At 49.9% G+C, this 19,095-nt stretch overlaps 9 protein-coding genes; 4 read left to right on the top strand and 5 right to left on the bottom strand.

The window, feature by feature from the left end:
- Positions 1-2,460: 2,460 nt before the first annotated feature.
- On the top strand, positions 2,461-2,838 carry FFUJ_13846 (uncharacterized protein; the record flags this gene model as incomplete). The annotated part of the gene is made up of 1 exon (XM_023581547.1): positions 2,461-2,838. The coding sequence occupies one exon, from the start codon at positions 2,461-2,463 to the stop codon at positions 2,836-2,838; it is 378 nt and encodes a 125-aa protein (XP_023434231.1).
- Positions 2,839-3,389: 551 nt separating this feature from the next.
- FFUJ_13845 (uncharacterized protein) lies at positions 3,390-3,952 on the bottom strand (the record flags this gene model as incomplete). XM_023581548.1 has 2 exons in its annotated part: positions 3,390-3,572; positions 3,725-3,952. The coding sequence occupies 2 exons, from the start codon at positions 3,950-3,952 to the stop codon at positions 3,390-3,392; spliced, it is 411 nt and encodes a 136-aa protein (XP_023434232.1).
- Positions 3,953-5,120: 1,168 nt separating this feature from the next.
- On the top strand, positions 5,121-5,785 carry FFUJ_13844 (uncharacterized protein; the record flags this gene model as incomplete). XM_023581549.1 has 2 exons in its annotated part: positions 5,121-5,463; positions 5,526-5,785. The coding sequence occupies 2 exons, from the start codon at positions 5,121-5,123 to the stop codon at positions 5,783-5,785; spliced, it is 603 nt and encodes a 200-aa protein (XP_023434233.1).
- Positions 5,786-8,685: 2,900 nt separating this feature from the next.
- FFUJ_13843 (uncharacterized protein) lies at positions 8,686-9,084 on the top strand (the record flags this gene model as incomplete). The annotated part of the gene is made up of 1 exon (XM_023581551.1): positions 8,686-9,084. One exon carries the CDS (start codon positions 8,686-8,688, stop codon positions 9,082-9,084), a length of 399 nt encoding a protein of 132 aa, XP_023434234.1.
- Positions 9,085-10,070: 986 nt separating this feature from the next.
- Positions 10,071-10,679, bottom strand: FFUJ_13842 (related to translocation protein; the record flags this gene model as incomplete). The annotated part of the gene is made up of 1 exon (XM_023581552.1): positions 10,071-10,679. The coding sequence occupies one exon, from the start codon at positions 10,677-10,679 to the stop codon at positions 10,071-10,073; it is 609 nt and encodes a 202-aa protein (XP_023434235.1).
- Positions 10,680-11,855: 1,176 nt separating this feature from the next.
- On the bottom strand, positions 11,856-12,885 carry FFUJ_13841 (probable ribosomal protein l13a; the record flags this gene model as incomplete). XM_023581553.1 has 5 exons in its annotated part: positions 11,856-11,994; positions 12,045-12,303; positions 12,356-12,409; positions 12,508-12,643; positions 12,865-12,885. The coding sequence occupies 5 exons, from the start codon at positions 12,883-12,885 to the stop codon at positions 11,856-11,858; spliced, it is 609 nt and encodes a 202-aa protein (XP_023434236.1).
- A 666-nt stretch (positions 12,886-13,551) lies between these two features.
- Positions 13,552-14,469, bottom strand: FFUJ_13840 (uncharacterized protein; the record flags this gene model as incomplete). Its single annotated transcript, XM_023581554.1, has 1 exon — positions 13,552-14,469. The coding sequence occupies one exon, from the start codon at positions 14,467-14,469 to the stop codon at positions 13,552-13,554; it is 918 nt and encodes a 305-aa protein (XP_023434237.1).
- A 2,511-nt stretch (positions 14,470-16,980) lies between these two features.
- Positions 16,981-17,416, top strand: FFUJ_13839 (probable glutaredoxin; the record flags this gene model as incomplete). XM_023581555.1 has 3 exons in its annotated part: positions 16,981-17,032; positions 17,092-17,190; positions 17,247-17,416. 3 exons carry the CDS (start codon positions 16,981-16,983, stop codon positions 17,414-17,416), a joined length of 321 nt encoding a protein of 106 aa, XP_023434238.1.
- A 256-nt stretch (positions 17,417-17,672) lies between these two features.
- Positions 17,673-18,830, bottom strand: FFUJ_13838 (related to FMP22 Found in Mitochondrial Proteome; the record flags this gene model as incomplete). Its single annotated transcript, XM_023581556.1, has 1 exon — positions 17,673-18,830. The coding sequence occupies one exon, from the start codon at positions 18,828-18,830 to the stop codon at positions 17,673-17,675; it is 1,158 nt and encodes a 385-aa protein (XP_023434239.1).
- Between the last annotated feature and the right edge of the window lie 265 nt (positions 18,831-19,095).

The following is a 19,095-nucleotide window of genomic DNA, read 5'->3' on the forward strand; positions in this document are numbered from 1 at the left end:
GTTCATTTTAAGCCAATTGACCAAGAGTTGGAAGTAGATGAGTGACTATTAGCAACAGTCAGGGGATCGCGTGTCTCTGGCTTGTCAGTATGTAACAAAAGAGACGACGCATGAGTGTTGATAACACCTTCCTGATCTGGTTCGCCAACGTCTCAAGTATCCGGATGTGTTGGACAAGATAGATGACGCGAGGTCTGTAGAACCGATGAGTTGTTGAATACGTTTGTAACCTGCCAAATACACCACTCATATTGCACCGAGGACCATGAGCCTGTGTGTTTGATCTTGTGTTCTATCTTTCTTCAGCTCTGCTAGCTGTTAAGGCCAGATGAGCCGCTTCCAGTCAATGTCCCTACCTCGAATGAAAACAAACTCGCTGGCAAGTTCTATCAGCTTCCGAGGAACGAAAAAGATATCGGGAGGCACAGCCGTACTTCTCCCTCATTGGAACGGCAGTTACAGGATATCCTTGTCTTGATGATCAGACTTCGCTTGGGCGTCCCCGGGGAGCCGGAGGTGGGAGCCGGTGGACTCCGGTGGGAGGGTGCCGCGGAACGTCGCTCGTAGTAGCATAGAATGCGATAATACCCTTGCTTGGTGAATAAATATCTCTTGCGGCGCTGTTGATGAGGTATATTTCACTGATGTTTGAGCTTGTGCGAGGATGTAGTGTTGAGTCAACATGTTGAAACGTGGTCGGAGGAACTCAGCCATTGGCGAACATCAGACCATTCCTCGGAGCCTCGAGTGTCCTCAGATAACTAATCACGATCCTACGGTCCTCGGAATCGCGTGGTTGATGTTCTAGAATTGCGGTTGTGTATCGTGGCCATGAGGCTGGATGTGATACAGACGGTAGCAATATTCAGCCTCAGCAACTAGCTCTGCGCCCTTAGTCCAACTTGCTCAGAAGTGATATCCACTGATTATCGATACTATCTCTATACCTTCCTCTTTAATTCATTGCGTGATCGACAGGTAGTCATTCACATAGACCTGATAGTAAGGACTACACTTCTGAACTCCGTTCTAGACCAGACACTTGCCAAGGCAAACGTCATAACTCACCCAACTCCATTTTTATATGCTCCGACGGATATTTAGTCTCGATATATAAGCGCTGACTAGTTAACACATCTATCTATCTGCCAAACAGTTCCCCGCCCTCAAGCCAATATCTCCCAGCTGCGGAATTGACCACACACCTATATCGGGATTCGATCTGCTTGATTGGCCCTGTCCCCGACTGTAAACCCACGCTGATCCAGAAATTCCCGTGCCCAACCAACATGGTCAGGGCAACACAACCACGAGAAAGCCATGTGTTTAGTGAGACCTGAGTAAGACCCCCCCCCCCCCCCCCCCCAAACGAGCATCTGGGTCTTGCTAGTTCCGCCCCGAGCTAGAGAGCACTTTGGTCTACGGGGTTTAAATAAATCTTGCATTTCCGCGGCATATAGTTACATCGGCTGATAGTATTGACCGCTAGGAACGATACCACTGCGAAACAATATTAAAAAAGGTTGATGGGGGAGCAATTGCTCCTGGTGACCGAGAAAATGTTAAACGCCACGAGATTTCCACGAGGATCACCTTGTGAAACTAGCCAATTTAATCTAATTTAGTTAAGTTAGTGGTCGTGTCACTCTTGGGCATCAATGGGGTCATTTTCCTCTGATAGAGTTGATCACTCCTATTTGCGGAAAACCCTCGCGTCTAACTTCAACGCCGAACAACTGGGCCATTAGTTACGCTGGGACCTCGCTTACAGCCTCTTGGATTAAGATTCGTCGCACCATGACTGTTTAAGCAATGTTCCACCGTTCGCGGGAGGGCTTTCGGTCTGGTCTAATTGGTCCTGCTGGTCAGTGCTGAAAAAAAGCGGCATGCCTCCTTCAGCCCTATGGGATGGTATCTTGTATAAGCGACGGTCGGGACCTGCAGTTGGCCTGGCTCGTGATACGATTGAGGAACGCATAAAGAGGCCCGTCCTCTCGTCTCAGTTTGAATTTGAGTTTGTCCGGGGTTGAGTGTTGTTAGACATCAAGTGGTTCATCAATCAGTCCACTGTTTGCACGTGTTGATAGCAGTCCGTCCTTGGCCGTGTCTCTTATACAAAAGACTTCCATCTTCTTCAATGGATGGCCTTCCGTCACGCTCTTCTATTATTACTCATCTGGTGGAAACACTACTGGTCATATCGATCACGCATACATCTCGTCTAGACCTGCATATCCGTTCTGTCCTGACCAATAACGACCTACATAGACTGTGATATCATTCACCAGCACCTCGCTTCCAAGTCCAGCCTGATCCTGCTCTGCTCTGCTCTACAGATCACGTCACATTCCTTCTTCCATCAACACTCTCGCCTCCCGATCACGCAGCCAAATCCCTTCTACTCGATCGTATTCCCAGCAGCTGAAGCGCCCTCCCGAGACATACATGTGTACCACAGCAATGTGTATCGCCCACTACCTCCACTACCACCATGTGCCCCCTTGTTACCGCCCAACAGGCCTGAACTACTACTACTCGTATTGTGCTGCTGCTTACTACGATCCCGTCACCAGCCGGCCCCTCGCACCATGTGGCAGCGTCTCGACCAGCTCTCCCCGGGGAGACCCCAGCGACCCATGTACTATGAGCCAGTGTCTAATTGATCCAGACTGTCGCTCTGGAGCATGTCGTCTCGCTGATCTTAACGGGCAGTGGAAGTGCTGCATGTGTGGAAGACGGGAGAACTTTGGTTACCAGTGCTACAATGCTCGATCTGCAGATGTAAGGATGTACTGCACGCACCAGGTTTGCGAGAACTGCACAGCCGACAAAACTTGAAGAGACGAGACCTTGAGGCCGAAGAATATCGGCCTCCTCATGGGATTTGAGTTGCAGCTGATGTCTCAGCTGCATATAGTCCGACGCTGTGGACGTCTGCAGGTGTAGCTCAAGAAGCCACATGTGCGAATTCATGCAGGCTACACCTCATGGCGTTTCCATTCCGGCAGGTCTATAATTATCACATTTATTGTTGGTTTTTTTTCTTTGGCTTGCTGACTACATGCAGATTTGATCGTCATGTCGCCAATCTCGGTGATTCACGACAGAGGAGGCATCGATGAACTTCTGCAGAAGAGAAGATCATGGGATCGAAGAGACGGCTGAGTAGCACTTTCGGCACGAGTATCAATAACCGATTGAGGTTTCACAGTACGGTACATTCCGAGGTCGCCTTGTCATGATATGACCGAGGAGATACTTTCTCCTCTTACGATATATCACAAACTCGCAGTCATGGTGGAATCACACTCGTCAGCTATACTACAACCCCAAGCCGACTTGCCATACATAGTTCCGAGCTCCTAACTCCGCCCGCCTGGCACCGATACTCATGAGTCCTTTGAGATTTTGCAGCCATGTCCGCCCTCGGGTTCTATCGCGGTTGGAGTTGCGCTGATGGCATCTTGATGAAAGGGTAAGGAGAGCCGGTTGAGAGATAGATCGGGAAAAGCTGGAAGATATTTGGGATACATAAACACCCATGATCTCTTGAGCTTTTCATTTTGCTTCTGCTGCAAGATGTGAGAACAAGCTCGCCATAACAACAAAGCAATGTCAACAGCTACATGCCCAAGTCGAAAACTCGTACAGAAACTCAAGCATCATGTGCCATCGAATCACTTTCCGTCTCGCATGCGAGCATGTCTCAACACACATAAGTTACTGTCCAGTCGGCCTCTCTCGCCGCCGCCCCTGCAGCAACACGACCAAGCAGACCATCCCATACCCTCCGCCGTCGGGCTACACGCTGCCCAAGTGTCCACTCGCCGACTGCCCCTTTGAGGCCAAGAACCAGGCCTGGGACTGCTGCTGGTGCGGCAAGACGTGGAATGTTGGTGGGCGGTGCAGTTGTGTCATGATTGGCGAGGGGGGCACGTATCGGTGCGAGCATATCTGCTGCAAGTCGTGTATTGCCTCTAGAGATTATTTCTCCTAACTTGGTATGTGATGCGAGGAGGAAGATACCCTTGGGATGGTGAATCATGAGTCGTTTCCGGAGCAAGGTCGTTTCTTTGGAGAATAGTTGTCAACACGTTTACCACTCTGCTCTCATAGCTCCGCCCAAGTGAGACTCTCTGTCATGTTCACGTCACGATCTCCTCCACGATGCCCCTTCGGCTCCCATCCTCAAGTCAACAGGCATCATCCCAGTAAATCAGTTCATATCCGCATCAACTCGGAGACTTGCCTCGTGACCATTGGCTTCTCGTCAAGTCCTCCCGAGGCTGATATGTTCTGTTTCACCAGATCATGTCTGCCTGCATTAGACCACCAGGGGTCTAAATCGAGATGTGAACAGGGACGGGTGGGATGCCTCGATCGCGCTGGGTTGGTAGAAACACAAGATCCTGTGCCTTTGTATGGGTTGTAGGTGTGAATGTGCTCCCCCGTCGACCGAGTACTTGGTGCCAAGGTCTCCCTGCCAGACCAGCCTCATCTATTACCAATAGATATCCGGCACACTCGATCATCATGCTCTTACACCAATGCCGTCGTCACTCTCATCCACACCAGATCAGTAATCGTAAAGCCCGAGTACCGGGTTTATCACATCTCATCACCATCGATCTCACAATCTCAATGCTGTGCGACCACACTATTCCCCTCTACGACAGCCTTGTTACCCGGCTTCTACCTGTGGCGTCCTATAAATGGCCTCGAGCCCCGTTACACAAGACCCCATCAGATCACACCCCGAGACATTGGGCCATGAAATTTTTCATGTCTCTGCCTCATCGGAGACTTGATCATGGAAATGCAACGCACACTCCCGATGATACTGCACTCGAGGACACGATCGATGGGGCTGCGCTGCTGCAGGCGCCTGAACCCAGAGCGTGAAAATTGTATGGATGGACTCGAGATGTGCATCTCTTGGTCTCTGAATATGAGAATTGCTTCGCTGACGGGGAGGAACTAGGCCTGCGGTTCCAAAGAGGTCGATCTGTCTAGTCAGCCTGGTCCGTTGGCGTATAAATAGGCCCCAAGATGAAGCTATCAGACCAGGAGGAAACCCTCAGACCAAGTGCTTCTATTCTCAGGAACAAAAGACAGTCACAATGTGCCACGGACATCCTCGACACCATCCCTGCGCCCACACATCCATCAACTGGCACTACTGCCCGTCGGCGCTCATCGATCTCGAGACGGGTTATGAGACGCCGTGTAGCAACATATCGTTCGCGGCAGCCCAGCCCACGACGTCCGACTGCCCGCTCCAGAACTGCGAGTTCAAGAGCAAAGGCGGGAGCTGGACGTGCTGCTCGTGCCAGCAGGGTCCAAACACTCAAGGATGGTGCACGATGCCCATGAGCAGAATGACCATGAACCCCGAGTCCTTCTCGGTCGAGTCAGTTGAGACAACTTGTGATCACGGCTGTTGCAGCAAGTGTGTTCAATACGGTAAGTCTCCCTCCCCTGGCCAATATCTGATTTGTGAGTGAGTATAGAACTGACACATTCAGGCTCGAGCCGTGATGCTTCGCCTGAGATGACCTTTTCTGAGATCCGCAAGGGGTCAGCGTCGCGCAAGTTCGGGTACAGCAGCGCCACCAAATCTCATCGTCGCGGATCAGCCTTTTCGCTTCCTGCGTCCGGGGAAGAGTCTACGCCGTCGCCGTCGACGTCAAAGTCGAGTTCCGCAAGCTCGGGATATAAGGTTGGGATGGAGTACACGTCGGGCAAGGCCAAGTCGAGCAAGAAGAGACACAAGAGTAAGCGATGAGTGGTTATTGATACTGGTATTGGTATTTGTGTGCATCTGGTAGTTGAGTGTCATTGTTTTCTGTTTCTGTATCAGCAGAGCGTCGTGTTCCAGTCCCGACAGCTTATTACAATAGACTTGGGATTCACTCTTTTTATCACAATCTGTCTATCTATCTATCTATCTATCTATCTATCTATCTATACTCTTAACTGCAGCATCAATCACATCATGATGTAGTCAGATATCCATCTCTTGCTGTCACCAAGCTCAAAGCAATCTCAGCTCCGCTCACACAAAGTCGAATAAACTTTCAGGCCAAGCCACAGCCATGCCCAAATCAGTCCACCCTGCGGCCCGAGATGCGTCCAAGCGAGGGGAAGCTATCGGCTCTTTTTGTCCAGAATAGAATGGCCCTGCCCTGCCCTCTCGGAAGAGCCAAAGGCCACGTGCGAAAGAAGCATCCGGTTCCCGTCCGTCATGCACCGTTTTTTATCGTTCCTGGTGAAGAACTGGACTGAGACGACACGAGGCGAGACAAGGGTTGATGATGATCTGCAAAAGTCTTTTTGGGTTTTGGGCTGAAACATGAGTCGACGGGTCTGGCGATACTAGATTGAGTTGGTATTTGAGGCCTGACAATCAATACCTAGATATTTAAGTCGGAATCGTCGGTCTTTATGACTTTGACTTCTCAAGACATGTCGATAAGATACTTCATTCAGCTATGATCGTCGTGTTCAGTTCCTCCATCTTGAAGCATCGTCACTCATATCCACCCGATTATGATGCATGGATAATGAATGTCAACACCAAAATAGTCAACGCCACATCAATCAATCAAGAGTCCTACTACCGTCCCGTCCTAAACAAGTGCCATTCACCTAACTTAGTCAACGGCACCTCCGACCACGCCTCAGACCGACCGAGATGAATTTGGATCTCAAATCTTCAACTTGGTAGACTAACGTAAGTCCTCGGATCTCGAACCGACAAACTTTCTTTGCAACGGGCAGTGAAGATTAAGTCTGACAGTACAACTGTGACGACTGCTCGAGATGCATATTCTGGCGTGTGATATCGGAATGGGCTGCCAGGCTACAGCAATACGAGATGTGCTATCGTCAGTGAATACCACCCTCCCAAATGTGACAGTCGTAACCAACAAAACCACGTGTGATATGTATGTATGATCGACATCGCCCATCCCATCCCTTCCCCTTCCCATGTGGAAATGACGAACCAGGCTTGATTATCTCTCTGAAGGCATCGACAACCTCCAAGCCACTCGTCATCGTCATCCAATCCCATCGCGTGGCTTCCACGTGAGCTGGCGTCTGTGATGGATGCATCTAGATCAACACATTCCAGTGCAAGATTGTCCAGATTTCCGTGAGTTACCTACCTATTCTCTTTGGTGTTTTACCTCACGTAGCATTTTTCGCCCCCCCCCCCTCCCCTGAGGCCCAGGGAAACATTAACCTGGTGGCCACGAGTTCAAATGCAGACCATACATGAATTTCAGGTGGAGGGTTGGGCCTGGGGTATTCTGTACGACTCCATTCGACCCTTGTGTTTTACAGGGCGGGACCGGTTCCAGGGGCAGTTTCTTCAGTGACTCCATCGTCCGTGGCCTGATCCTTGGATGTTATGAAACGGCGCTTCAAGCTACCATCGCAGTCTAATAGATGAAAATGAAAAGAGTGTCTGTGTTTTTTTGCATCATTTTCATTCGATTCTTCATCATCATGCCATATTTATTTCACTTTCGTCCAGTGCAGTCTAGGCCCCCTCTAACGGGGAGATCCAACCGCCTAAAAAAACCAACTTCCAATTCCCTAGCGTTCTTGTAAGGTACCTCGGGTACCACACCCCCTGTAAGCCTCCCCCCTCCAGCAGCCACTGAGACTTGTGCCTGGACCTTGTGGTGCCTGTACCTCTTTTCTGCTTTAATCTCCAAATCTCCTCTCTTCTCCCCTCTGGTCCCTCCCCCTTGCCCTTTTTTCCCTCTCTTTTTTAGATCTGTCTCCATCTTGATTGTCCCTTTCATAATCTGTTTCTTCTTTTCTCAATTTTTGACCCTTTTGAAAGGGAAAAAAAAACCACCGAAGAGTCGTCAAGAGAGGAAAAGAGACACGGACGCTAATATAATCGACGACAAAGCGCAGTCAATTTAAATTAACTTGGTTGCCTTTACATATAGTAGCTCCGTCCCGTCTTTGACTACCTATCAACTATTACGTCTAGCCAGCCCACTTTCTCATCCTCTCTCAGTCTCTCTCTCTCTGGCTTCGTCTCTCTTCTCCTCTTCTTCGAAACCTCACCCCCTCTTACGCGGTTTCATATATCACCTATAGTACCCGCAACCCACCGTCGCATCAAACATCACCATGCCTGCTTCCTTGGACTCTTCCCGGCCCATCATGGCCCCTTCGGTATGTTATGACCGCTCGGATCTTCTTTTCCTTCTGTCTATCTCTCTATTGCGTATGGATTACACCACAGTCCCTTTGTCCCCCCCTGTTCAAAGGCTTGGGACTTGTCCCGTCTAGTTCCGCCTCTAGTTTGGTGTCTGCCCACTTTGAGAGTGATGAGTGATGGGGACGAACGGGCCGGATGAGTGAGCAGAGAGAATGGATGCGGATGCGGATGCAGATGCGGATGCTCTCGTCTTGTCACCACTCACTTTGTCAGGCTTGTCTTGTCTTTCAACTGAAATGTGACATCTCTGCCTCTCCGGCCGCTTGGTTCAGCCCATACTACCTTGCTCGTCATCCGTCTTTGTTCGCAGTGCACATCACTTCCACCTTGATACATTCCCCTGTCGCCTCACACGTCCCTCAGCCCAGCATTCTTATTCCTCGTCCGTCGTCTCGTCTCTTTTCCTTTGAAAACTACTTCAACCTCATCCATCTCCCATCATGGCTAAGCCGTGGGTCTCGTCGCACGCTCACACCCAGCCCAACCACAACCGTCAAGCCACCAAGGAAAAGGACCAACCCGCTGACTCTACCTCCAAGAACCGCAACTCGGTCCGCTTCAGCACCTACAGCATGGCTCCTTCGCTGTCTCCCACCGTCGGGACAACCGACTCTGCTCACGCCGAGATCCGCGACATCGCTACCGGCCTCGACCGCATGGAGAACAAGGCTCTCTCCTCCCAGCGCGTCACCCTCACCGACGAGAAGACAGACACCATGAGCAAGCTCGCCCTCGGTGCTAAGCTTGAGCGCGCTCTGGACCGAAGAATGAGCGGCCAGGACGCTGTCATGCGACCTCGTGGCCAGAGCCTCAACGAGAAGCTCAGCGAAAAGGAGTAGACCCAGACAAAAGAAGAAGAGACAACCCACCAAACCCAACAAACAAAGCAAAATGTCTTGCGAATAAGATACCCCCACACGCAAACGAGAATTCTTCTTTTATTTTTTATTATCGATATAAATCATCTGGTCTTTCTGGTCTTGATTTCCTCAGCAACGCCTTGGTTCTATCACTTTTTCCGCAAAGGAATGAAACACTGCGCCATGATCAACCTCAGGGGGAAATTGGATGGAAATACGAGCCTCAAACTCAGCCTCATCCCCCCCTAATTATACTCGCGAAGCCCATCAACCCACGGCTCTTTTTTCACGAATACACACGGCATGCGGGAAGAATCTGGACTACGATCAGCTCTTGTGGACTTCATTTTCTTCTCATTCTTTTCTTTATGTCTCTTTATTCTGCTTTTTACTCTAATGGTATGCTGCGATGGAAATTCATTGGTCAAGATACGCAGGAATGGCAAGCAACGCATGGAGGAAAGTGATCATCAGGGCATGGATAAAGGGAGCTGTTTCACTTTTTGCCTTATATCGTTTCCCGGGCGCAGCGAGTACGGGGCGGAGGAATTGGAAGTGTATGATTACATTGGGTGCATTTGTGATGCCATGTTTTTCACACGAGCTATAGTAAATGCCGACGAGTCGCCAACTCATTATTGTGACTATGTTTCTGTTGTGAAGTAATGGGATGGTATGGGAACAAAAGACTTGGCCAAATGAACCTCGGGGTTTTGTGAGTCCATGAAACGTGTTTGCAGTGATAATAACAAAACTCCTATAGCAACCATTACTGAACAAAGCATTACCTTGATGTAAAAGACATTCCACATGCCAGTGTTGCTGGCATCTCTAACAGCGACCCATTCCATCTTGGCCCCAGGTCTCGTAGTCAACTCATGTCTCGGGTGAACTGACAACTCAATCCCACCCCTCTTCATCCCAAGCCGCCTCAAACTCAAATCGTAATCAACAGCTCAGGCCATTCATGCCTCCTGCTTCTCAATCCTCTCCTCGAGATCCTTCAACAACTGCACCAACTCTCCTTCTTCACCCTCAACCTCAAGTCCTCTCCTGACCCAATCCCTCGCCTCCTCCAGTCTTCCCATCTCAGCTAAGCACCTTCCCCTTCTCCACCAAGCCTTTGCATTTCCTACCCAGCGCGCCTCGACACTCGCATGAGCATCCACAGCGCCCTCGGCCCAGTTCTGCATTGCCATGTGCGCCTGTGCTCGGTTCGCCAGAATTCCGCTGATCTCCTCTCGCACCAGCTGAGAGGGCTCCCACATGGGTCGCTGCATGGCCATTTGGAAGCCGAGGGTGTAGTACTTGATCGCCTCAGGGTATTTGCCCTTGCGGTACTCGGCGTTGCCAGAGTCGCGAAGCTTGGTCACTTGAGCGGTGCGCTTGGGGTTAACGGGCACGGGGGGAGGGGGTGCGCCTGTGGGTGAATCGACGTTGAGGAGAGAGCGGTGGAGGGTGTTGAGGGCTTCGAGCTCGGCGTTGAGTGTGCGCGATGGTTGTTGAGAGCTAATGGCCTTGGATTGAGGGTCCATCTGGAGGGGGAGGAGATCGAAATGTGTGAGGTCCGACATTGTGGCGGTGATTTTTTGTTTTGTTTTCTTTGCGAAATGCCTTATTATGGGTTTTTATGAACGTGGATTGTTAAAAAGAGTGACCGGTTGGGAGTGTGAGCTGGCAGTAAAAGGCTATGTGTAGCTGGGTGTACCTTATGGATTGAGGTGCTGTTCAGGACACCTCACAAAATGCTTATCTTATCAGCACATGACACCCCTCAGAGTCACCACTATTCATACCATACACGTCGATGGAAGTGTATGTAAAAAGCAGCTTAGAAAATCTTTGAATGTTTTTTATATGCTCATCCTAGGTATTGTTTTACTTGTGTTATCTTTTTCAAGATGCGAATATGTCTGAAAAAATATGCAGTATGTCATACCGTTCCTGGTCTCATATAATGGTTGTTGAGTTACAGGGACACTTGTATATTAGCAAGCTGTCAGAACTGCTGGGCTGAAAATACCTACCAGGCGCTATTCCTACGGCCGATATGACCTACCACAAGAGTTCTAATTTGTCCGCATGAGCGAACAAGTAAAGTTATCGGCGTACATTATCAGCTTACACAATGACATGAAGCACAGGACACTGACGTCAACTTCAAATACACATTCACATGTAAAACGAATTGATCAAACAAGAGCCTTTCCTTTTCTACTCCTATTGTGCAAATGCGAGACCCTGTCCCCGTTTGGGAAGCGTAACAAGATCACCTCCAAATCGCCATCACTCATAAAACCCGTCCGCCGAACTCTGGCGTCCTTGGATAATCAACGGGAGAAAGACACCAAGTTCCAGAACCCTTCAAACGCCCATTAACGAGAAAAAAACATCCCTATTCAATCATCGAAACCTCATCACAGAGCCCAAGGGTCGAAAGAGTCTCCACACACAAAGTCTCGGTCATCATCATGGTGTTGTTGATTGTCGGTCTCTTGTGCTTCAATTCCTTCTTGTGAGGGCAGTGCAAATGTGGTTCGACGATCGGGGAGGGGTTTTTTTTTCATTTAGAACATTCTTTTTGGGGGGAATCGACATCTACTCCTCGAGCCACCCTTGCCATCACTCAGCAAATCAAGTAAATCCCTTTGTTGAACCGCCGCGCCATTCTAATGAAACGCACGAGAAATGATAGACGTTGCCAAGTTTACCTAGACCGGCAAGATCCCATGTCGAGGGATTTGGCCAGCTTAGTAGCCGTAGTTGGCAAGGGCCTTTGCGGTCTCCTCCTTGACAGAAGCGTTCTTCTTCGCATCAGCCAGTTGTCGGGCAGCGATCTTCTTGCGCTCGTAGAAAGCAGCGCCCTTGGCCTTTCTTCGCTCCTCCAATCTGGGTACAGTTAGTCATATTCAAGTCACACACAGTACACCAAAACATACCGAGCAACGACGTCCTCGTACTTCCAGCCAACCTCGCTGGACAGACGACCGACAGTGCAGAACTTGCGGCCGGGCTGGAGACGGAGAACACGGAGAGCCTGGGGAACGACGACCTTCTTGGTCTTGTCGTAGGGAGGGGGGACACCCTCGAAGACCTTGAGGCGCTCGAGAGCGGCGGCACCACGGGCGGTCTTGTGGGGGATCATGCCACGGACAGCCTTGTAGAAGATTCGGGAGGGAGCGCGGAAGTGGAAGGGACCTGTATCGAGTCAATGACTGTGGTCAAGTGTGTAGGTACGGTTTCGACTCACCACCGCGGGTGGGGTTGTAACGGGTGATCTTTCGGAGGTGGGCGTGGTACTTGACTGTTGGCATAATCAGCTTGGTGTTCCTAGGAGTGGCATCGTTTTGGTGTTGACGATGCTCGGCCACAGATCGGATTGGTGTCGTGGGGTGTACATACGCTTCGCACGGAAGAACTCGCCAGAGATGTTAAGAGCCTCGCAGCGGACAATAACAATCTTCTGGCCGCTCAGGAGCTGCTTGGCGACAATGGAGGCGAGTCGGCCAAGGAGGTGGCCCTTGCCATCGATGACGACCTGTTAAACGCACACAACGGTCAGCGAAATGCATCTTCAAGACCAATATTTCCATGTGAAGCAAACGACGAGCGGCGTTCACAGCACCAGCAGACGCTGATGACTGAGATCCCAAAGCATCCCCAATCCCATGCCCAATGCTTCCCAGCTGCCCGCAGCTCGTCTTTTGCCTCAAGTCACAATATGAATTGTGAATGGATGTTGTTTCAGTCGGTACTCACAACTTGCTCGAAGCTCGACATCGTAACCGTCTTTTCTGGGGGGGGAATTAAAGAAAAGGAAAGAAGGGCAGCTCAAATCCTCAAACCGGTCGGCGAAGATTTGTTATTTTGCTGTGCTGCTGGGGTTAGTCGTCCCTCGAATGTTGGGTGCAAGTGGTCGCGATAGTGATTGACGGGCGAAAAATCCAAGGACCGCTTGAGGGCTCGTTGTGCCTTCTGAGCAAACCGCGCTAGCCTATTAGGGCAAAGGCAACCTTTCACCGCGAGCGACTCCTTCCCGCTTAGGTCTGTTAGCCCTAGCGGGTTGAGCCGAGGAATTGCCGTCTCGCCCACTGGAAATCATGCAGTTTTTGGGCGTCGGTTCGTAGAATGGTTCGCACGTGATGATAGAGATCGGGCTGTTCCAAGACATGACACTGGCACCATCACTGGGGGTTTACATCATAAGTCATGACAGGGATCTATGCACATGGTGATACTCAATATTCCAAATTAAATGTGCCAATTTGCTCAATGCTGTCTATGGTGGTCATCATGGTCAAGGCAACGCTTGAATCTATTGTACAGCTTGTTCTATATCAAGAGCAATGGTAAGGTAGTCGAATAATGGATTATTCCCTGTAACGCCTGCACTCAAACCAGACAATCTTTTCCACTCAACATCAACGCCATCGCGTAACCGTGGGCTTAAGATTCCTTTGCAATATCAAGATCCTTCAATGTCTTTTGGACCTGTCTCACCAATTCCTTCCTTCGCGCTCTGACTTCGGGCATGCCTTCAGCCTCGACGCCGTCCAGTTTCAACATAATGTGCATCATGATGCTCTCGGAAAGTTTTCGGTGATCTTCCTCTCGCTTCTTGGGGTCTGAAGGTGGCGACGCAATGTAATCGGAGCACAAAGGCAGCCACTTAATTTGGTACTCAACGGCAAGATCGTCAAGAACCTTCATGGGTCCGCTGGTTGCGCCCGACGATGTGGGTGGTGCTGGAGGTGATCTGGGGTGGTCGAAAGTAGAGGCGCTGTCTCGGGGGCTGCCTGACAAGGAGTCACCATCACTGGTGATGCCCTTCTTCTTATCGCGCTTCTTCTTGCGGCGGCGAGTCTTCCTGTCTTCTCTAGGAGCATCGACAATCACCATCTCCTCTTCTGAGCCACTGCTGACATCATTAATCTCGGGCATGACCGCCATCAATTCGCTGTTGTTCTTGACACCGTAGTCTCGTACTGGCGCCATGGGATCCTTGAGTTGCTTTCCCTTGTAGAGAAGCTTGATGCGTGATGTTCCTCGCTCAGGAAGTTCCATCATCAGACCAACACGGTCCTTGACATCTATCACCCGCAACTTTCCATCTCCAATCGCATATGCGGGAAAGTGAGCGGGATATGTGATGCCGCGATTCTTGATAAGGAGGACATCGTCTTCTGGAGCTGGTGGGGGTGCAGTCGAGTGAGATCTGGGATAGTATCGTTCCTCAGTGACGCCATCAAGATCTTGAGATGTGATGTAGCTAAAATCGTCGTCGGTGACAGCTGGGACGCCGCTGGGCATAGAACTGTAGGGCGAAATTTGTTCGCGGCCGATGGACCAGCCGTATCTCGACATTGTTAATGGGACGGCGAGCAGGACGGCGAGGCTGCTGTAGACAACGGTAGGAGGTACGCCGAGAGTGTCAGATATGTATCCGCTCGAATCTTGAAAAGCAGACGAGAGGTTAGCCAGCGCCCCGTTGAGGTAGGACGTGACGTTTTGTAAGGCACCGGGAGATGCCACGATTTCTTGGGCGGAATCCACCTTGTTCGACGTTTTCTAAGGTGGTCCAAAAAAGGACACCCTAGAGGCAAATGGGAATACGGGTTGCAGCAATTGACCCAAACCAAGGTCCGAACAGGAGGAGGTCAAAAAGACAGGGCGGTCGGCGATGAAGCTGAGCGACTGGTACTGGTGGTTCTCTTGTGATCGACCCGTGGGCTGATGTGGAGCGATGAGCAAGCAGCAGGACAGAGCCAGGTGGGCTACGCTGCACGACGAACAAGAAGCTTGCGAGGCTTGCAAATGGCAGCAGAAGGCGACGATCAACGAGGCCAGGGTCTTCCTAGTGATAGTCGACAGCGAGCGACAGAGGCTAGAAGGTATGTATCTAACCTGTCTCGTCTTTGCGCGACGAGGCGAGTTGGTAGTGGGGGAGGTCAGATCAAGTGACTCTGGTGATACAAGGCGAGACTGGGCAAACGGGTGTCTCGGGCTGGGCTCTATTTGCGGTGCCACTGGTGAGGGGCTTAGGCGTCGGTGCAGCCCAGATGGACAGCGTCTCTCTCTTCTTCTGTTCCTTCTTGCAGCCAAGCGTAGGTACCGGTACCGACTCGTGAGTTGATGATGACGGGGGGCGACGCAATGCAAGAAACCGGGCAGCTTAGGGGATACCTGAAAACTGCAGACGTGAGACCAGCGATTGGTGGAGATGGGGGCGGAGTACAGCAAAGTACATGTACAAGAGTCGCCCCAAGAAACAAATCGAATGCAAGAAATATGCGCTGTAGATTTTGGTTCTTTTAGCTTGTGCGTCGTTGCGCCTGTGCTTGTGTCGCAGTTGATGATGGATGGTGAGAAAAAAAAAGTCTAGCAAGTCTCACAAAAGGGAGAGAGGCCAGATTTGGTTTCTAAATTTTGATGATCTGGACCCCTCTGCTGGTTTAATCTCAGCCAAGAGCCGCACGGGGGAATGACAACGCCTCTTCCAGGTTCATGGCCTGACAATTGGCAATTGAAACCTGGGGGAATGTGTCAGACTGTTCTAGCGGGATATGGTAGGTAATTAAGGGGTCTCCAGGCGCTAAGAGTTGATGTTGTAGGATGTCTCTTGAACTCCAACTTTGAAGCTATATGCAGATATCTGAGTATATTGAAAACCAATAACTGGAACTTTTGCGATGAAAACAGCATCAGTTGTGTTCAAGCCATTATCGTAAACCTTTGACATCTTGTTGGAAAAAAGCAAAGCCAGGTCAGGTACTAGGCTACATCATGAAGTTTGTCAGTGTTTTCATGGTGGGTATATCCAGAGCCACCTCAGACCTGTCTTAGATCATTTGATACAAAGTCAGAACCAATGATCAAAAAGAACTGGAGTTAGAAACCCGTAAGCTAAGTCACGGTCCGTTGTCAGACGATTGTTGCTTAAAGCTCCGGCCCCTCTTGAGTGGAGGTTTGACGATGTTATCATGACTAGTAGAACCGATGGACCACCGTAGACTCTGATTGCTCGAGGAGGCTGTAGCCCAAGACTACCTATAAAGAAGCTTAAGATCTAATAAGTACAGACCGAAATGAACTTAATCTCATTATAGTTCTTTGGTGTCTCGATCCTAAACAATGGAAAGGTTAAGTAACTTCGCATAAGTTTACATAAGTTTAGGGTACGTCCAATTACTCGGCGCCCTTTCAACTCAAATATTTTCAGACTGCATCTGTTTACACGATTGGCTTCACTTACCCTACCCAAATTATCATCAAGTTGATAGGTTATCAAGAGCTTCAGTATGAACAGAGCGTCTAACGAAAAAAATCAAACCACCTAAAAGTTCTTTTGGGCTCAGATACTGTTAGCACGTTCCATGCTGAGGGATCCTTCGGCTTATATATGCAAGGATTCAACGGTAGTTGCTCGTCTCACGCAGCATAAGCACTTACACAAGATGATGACTGAACAAGTCAAAACACCAACTGGAATCATCACGTCCTATTTTTATTATGTCTGTAAGTGATTACACTCTGACAAATATATCACCAATATTCAGCAGTACAGCCGAGGCGGTGATGAATGAACCACTTCAACACAATGATTCCAAAAAGCATGATTACCTAATCCCGAAAACCTAGCACATTGCATCATCGCATTTTTCATGGTCGCCGAATTAATTCCACTCAAACGCCCATGACAAAGCAAAGTCGCCTTTCACAGCCCAGTATTACAGCCCAGTACAGCCAAATCAACCTCTATCTGACGTAGAATAAATACCTCCACCCCACTTTCCATTCTCCTACATCAAAGCCATCTCACTCTCCTCTATGAATTTCTTTAGATCATTCTTCACTCGCGCAACAAGCCCAGGCACAATGACTCAAGCATCTACCAAGGTTCAGCAGCTCATCGACAACAACTCTGTTGGTACGTTATCTCTCTGTTTTGTGCCCCGCGCTGGGACCCCTGCTAATGACCCCTCGTAGTTGTCTTCTCCAAGTCTTACTGCCCTTACTGCAAGCAGACCAAGAAGACTCTGGATGAGCTCAACGCTGAGTACGAGCTTCTCGAGCTTGACGAAGTTTGTAAGTTTTACAGTTCTCAAGTATTGTATCAAATAAAAGTCTCTAACGCCTTGTAGCCGACGGTTCTGCCCTCCAGGACGCTCTTGAGCAAATCTCTGGCCAGCGCACTGTTCCCAATGTCTACATCAAGCAGCAGCACATTGGCGGCAACTCTGACGTTCAGAGCTTAAAGTCTGGTGGAAAGCTTGCTTCCCTGCTCAAGGAGGCCGGTGCCCTGAAGGCGTAAGAAACATCAAAACAAATGTTGGACACGTTGGGCTAAGGGCACATGATGCTTCAGTTCCAAGCTCTAGGCATGTTTTTGTAGACCGTATGCGGCATATAGATATCGGTTGCACCTGAAGATTAGACGGTATTACAAGATGGGTGGATGACCCAGATGAGTTGAATTCATGACCCTTTACAATGACTTGCTGGCTTGTGCCTAGTGATACATGGCTTAATTCCCGTAATGTACATCCTTTTGCTGTGGTTTGGCCCTCTCACAAAACCTGGGTGGCAACAGTGCCAACAGGTCTTTCAACAAACTCCATGACGCCATTGATGATGTTCTTCCTGGCCTCCTCTGACGCAACCTTCTTACCAGAGAGGTAGTTGAGCCACAGCAGCCTTGAAAGTCGCTCATCCTCGACAGTTCCCAGCGTGGACTTGACAGACTCCTTGCGAGTGCCATCAGTGTAAGTGATGGTCAGCTTTCCAGCAGCATCTCGGACAAGAAGCAGTTCGTTCTTCTTTGCTACAAGACCTCGTTGGAACAAGATCTTGAAATGCCTCATGGCATTTCCAAATGTCTCATCGTTGTACTCCGGATTATGTGATGAGCGAGCTTGAACAGCTCTCACAAGGCCGTCGCGCATATGAGGGAAGTCAGTATCTCGAACAGGGGTGATGCGGAATGCTGAGCGGCATCCAGCGTCCTTCAGAATCGAGTTCCATGTCTCTTCGCCCTCGACAGGATCCTGGAGAGCCTTGCGCAGATCCTCCTTCTCAGAAGGTATCAGTGTTGTGGCTAGAGGGTTAATCTTCTTGACCAGATAATGCTGGAGCTTCTCGATATCCTGGGTAGCAACATAGAAGCCCACCACATACACCTCGATGCCAAGGAAGGTCACTGTCCTTGTTCCCAGCCCAACTAGTGTAAACTCTGTACCATGCTTGTCTGTTACAGCGGCAGCAATTGGGCCAGCGGCGTCGCCTGCTACTCCGGCATCCTCAACTTCTAACCTTCGAGGGAACAATTTGACGGTCTTGTTGCCTGTAGGAACAACCTCATTTCCATCTTCATCGTGAATAACCACTTTTCGCTTCTCGCCCGCCTCGGTCTTGAAGATCTCTGTCGGAACTTCCGTATCGCATTTGATAGCAGCCTTCTCTTTTTCCCCTTGGGCCTCAATGGCCTTCTTCAACTTCCATGCTGTGTAGACGAAGGAAACAATGCCGGCAATGGCACCAGCAGCTAGAAAAGCAGTGCGATTCTGTTCGTAATCTCGTCGCTTCGAATTGAGCTGGTTAACATCGAGGTCATCGGTCAGACGGCTCGATCGCTGGGAGAAAAGAGTCCTTCGGGTTGTTCGAGCGATGGCGCATCTTGTGTGGGCTGATGCGCGAAGCGCAGGGCGGAGAGTTGAGGGACGGAGCATCGTGGCGCTCGCGAAGTAATGTCGAACAGACCAATGACTAGCAAATTAAAAGAACAATCTCCTCAATCAACTACACCAAGAAAATGAGCTTGGTGATGGTCTGAGTTGCTAGTTCAGGTACGTGGAAGAGTACCTTACCATACGGAACATACGGGTAAACCTAATCCGAGGAAATCCAATGCTTGCGGGGACCCACAAAATACATCGCCAAGATCAAATCCATCTACGTCAGCGATGCCATCGTGAGGGGTCTTACCCTGTACCT

The sequence above is a fragment of the Fusarium fujikuroi genome, chromosome FFUJ_chr08, assembly GCF_900079805.1.
Source record: "Fusarium fujikuroi IMI 58289 draft genome, chromosome FFUJ_chr08".
NCBI lineage: Eukaryota > Fungi > Ascomycota > Sordariomycetes > Hypocreales > Nectriaceae > Fusarium > Fusarium fujikuroi.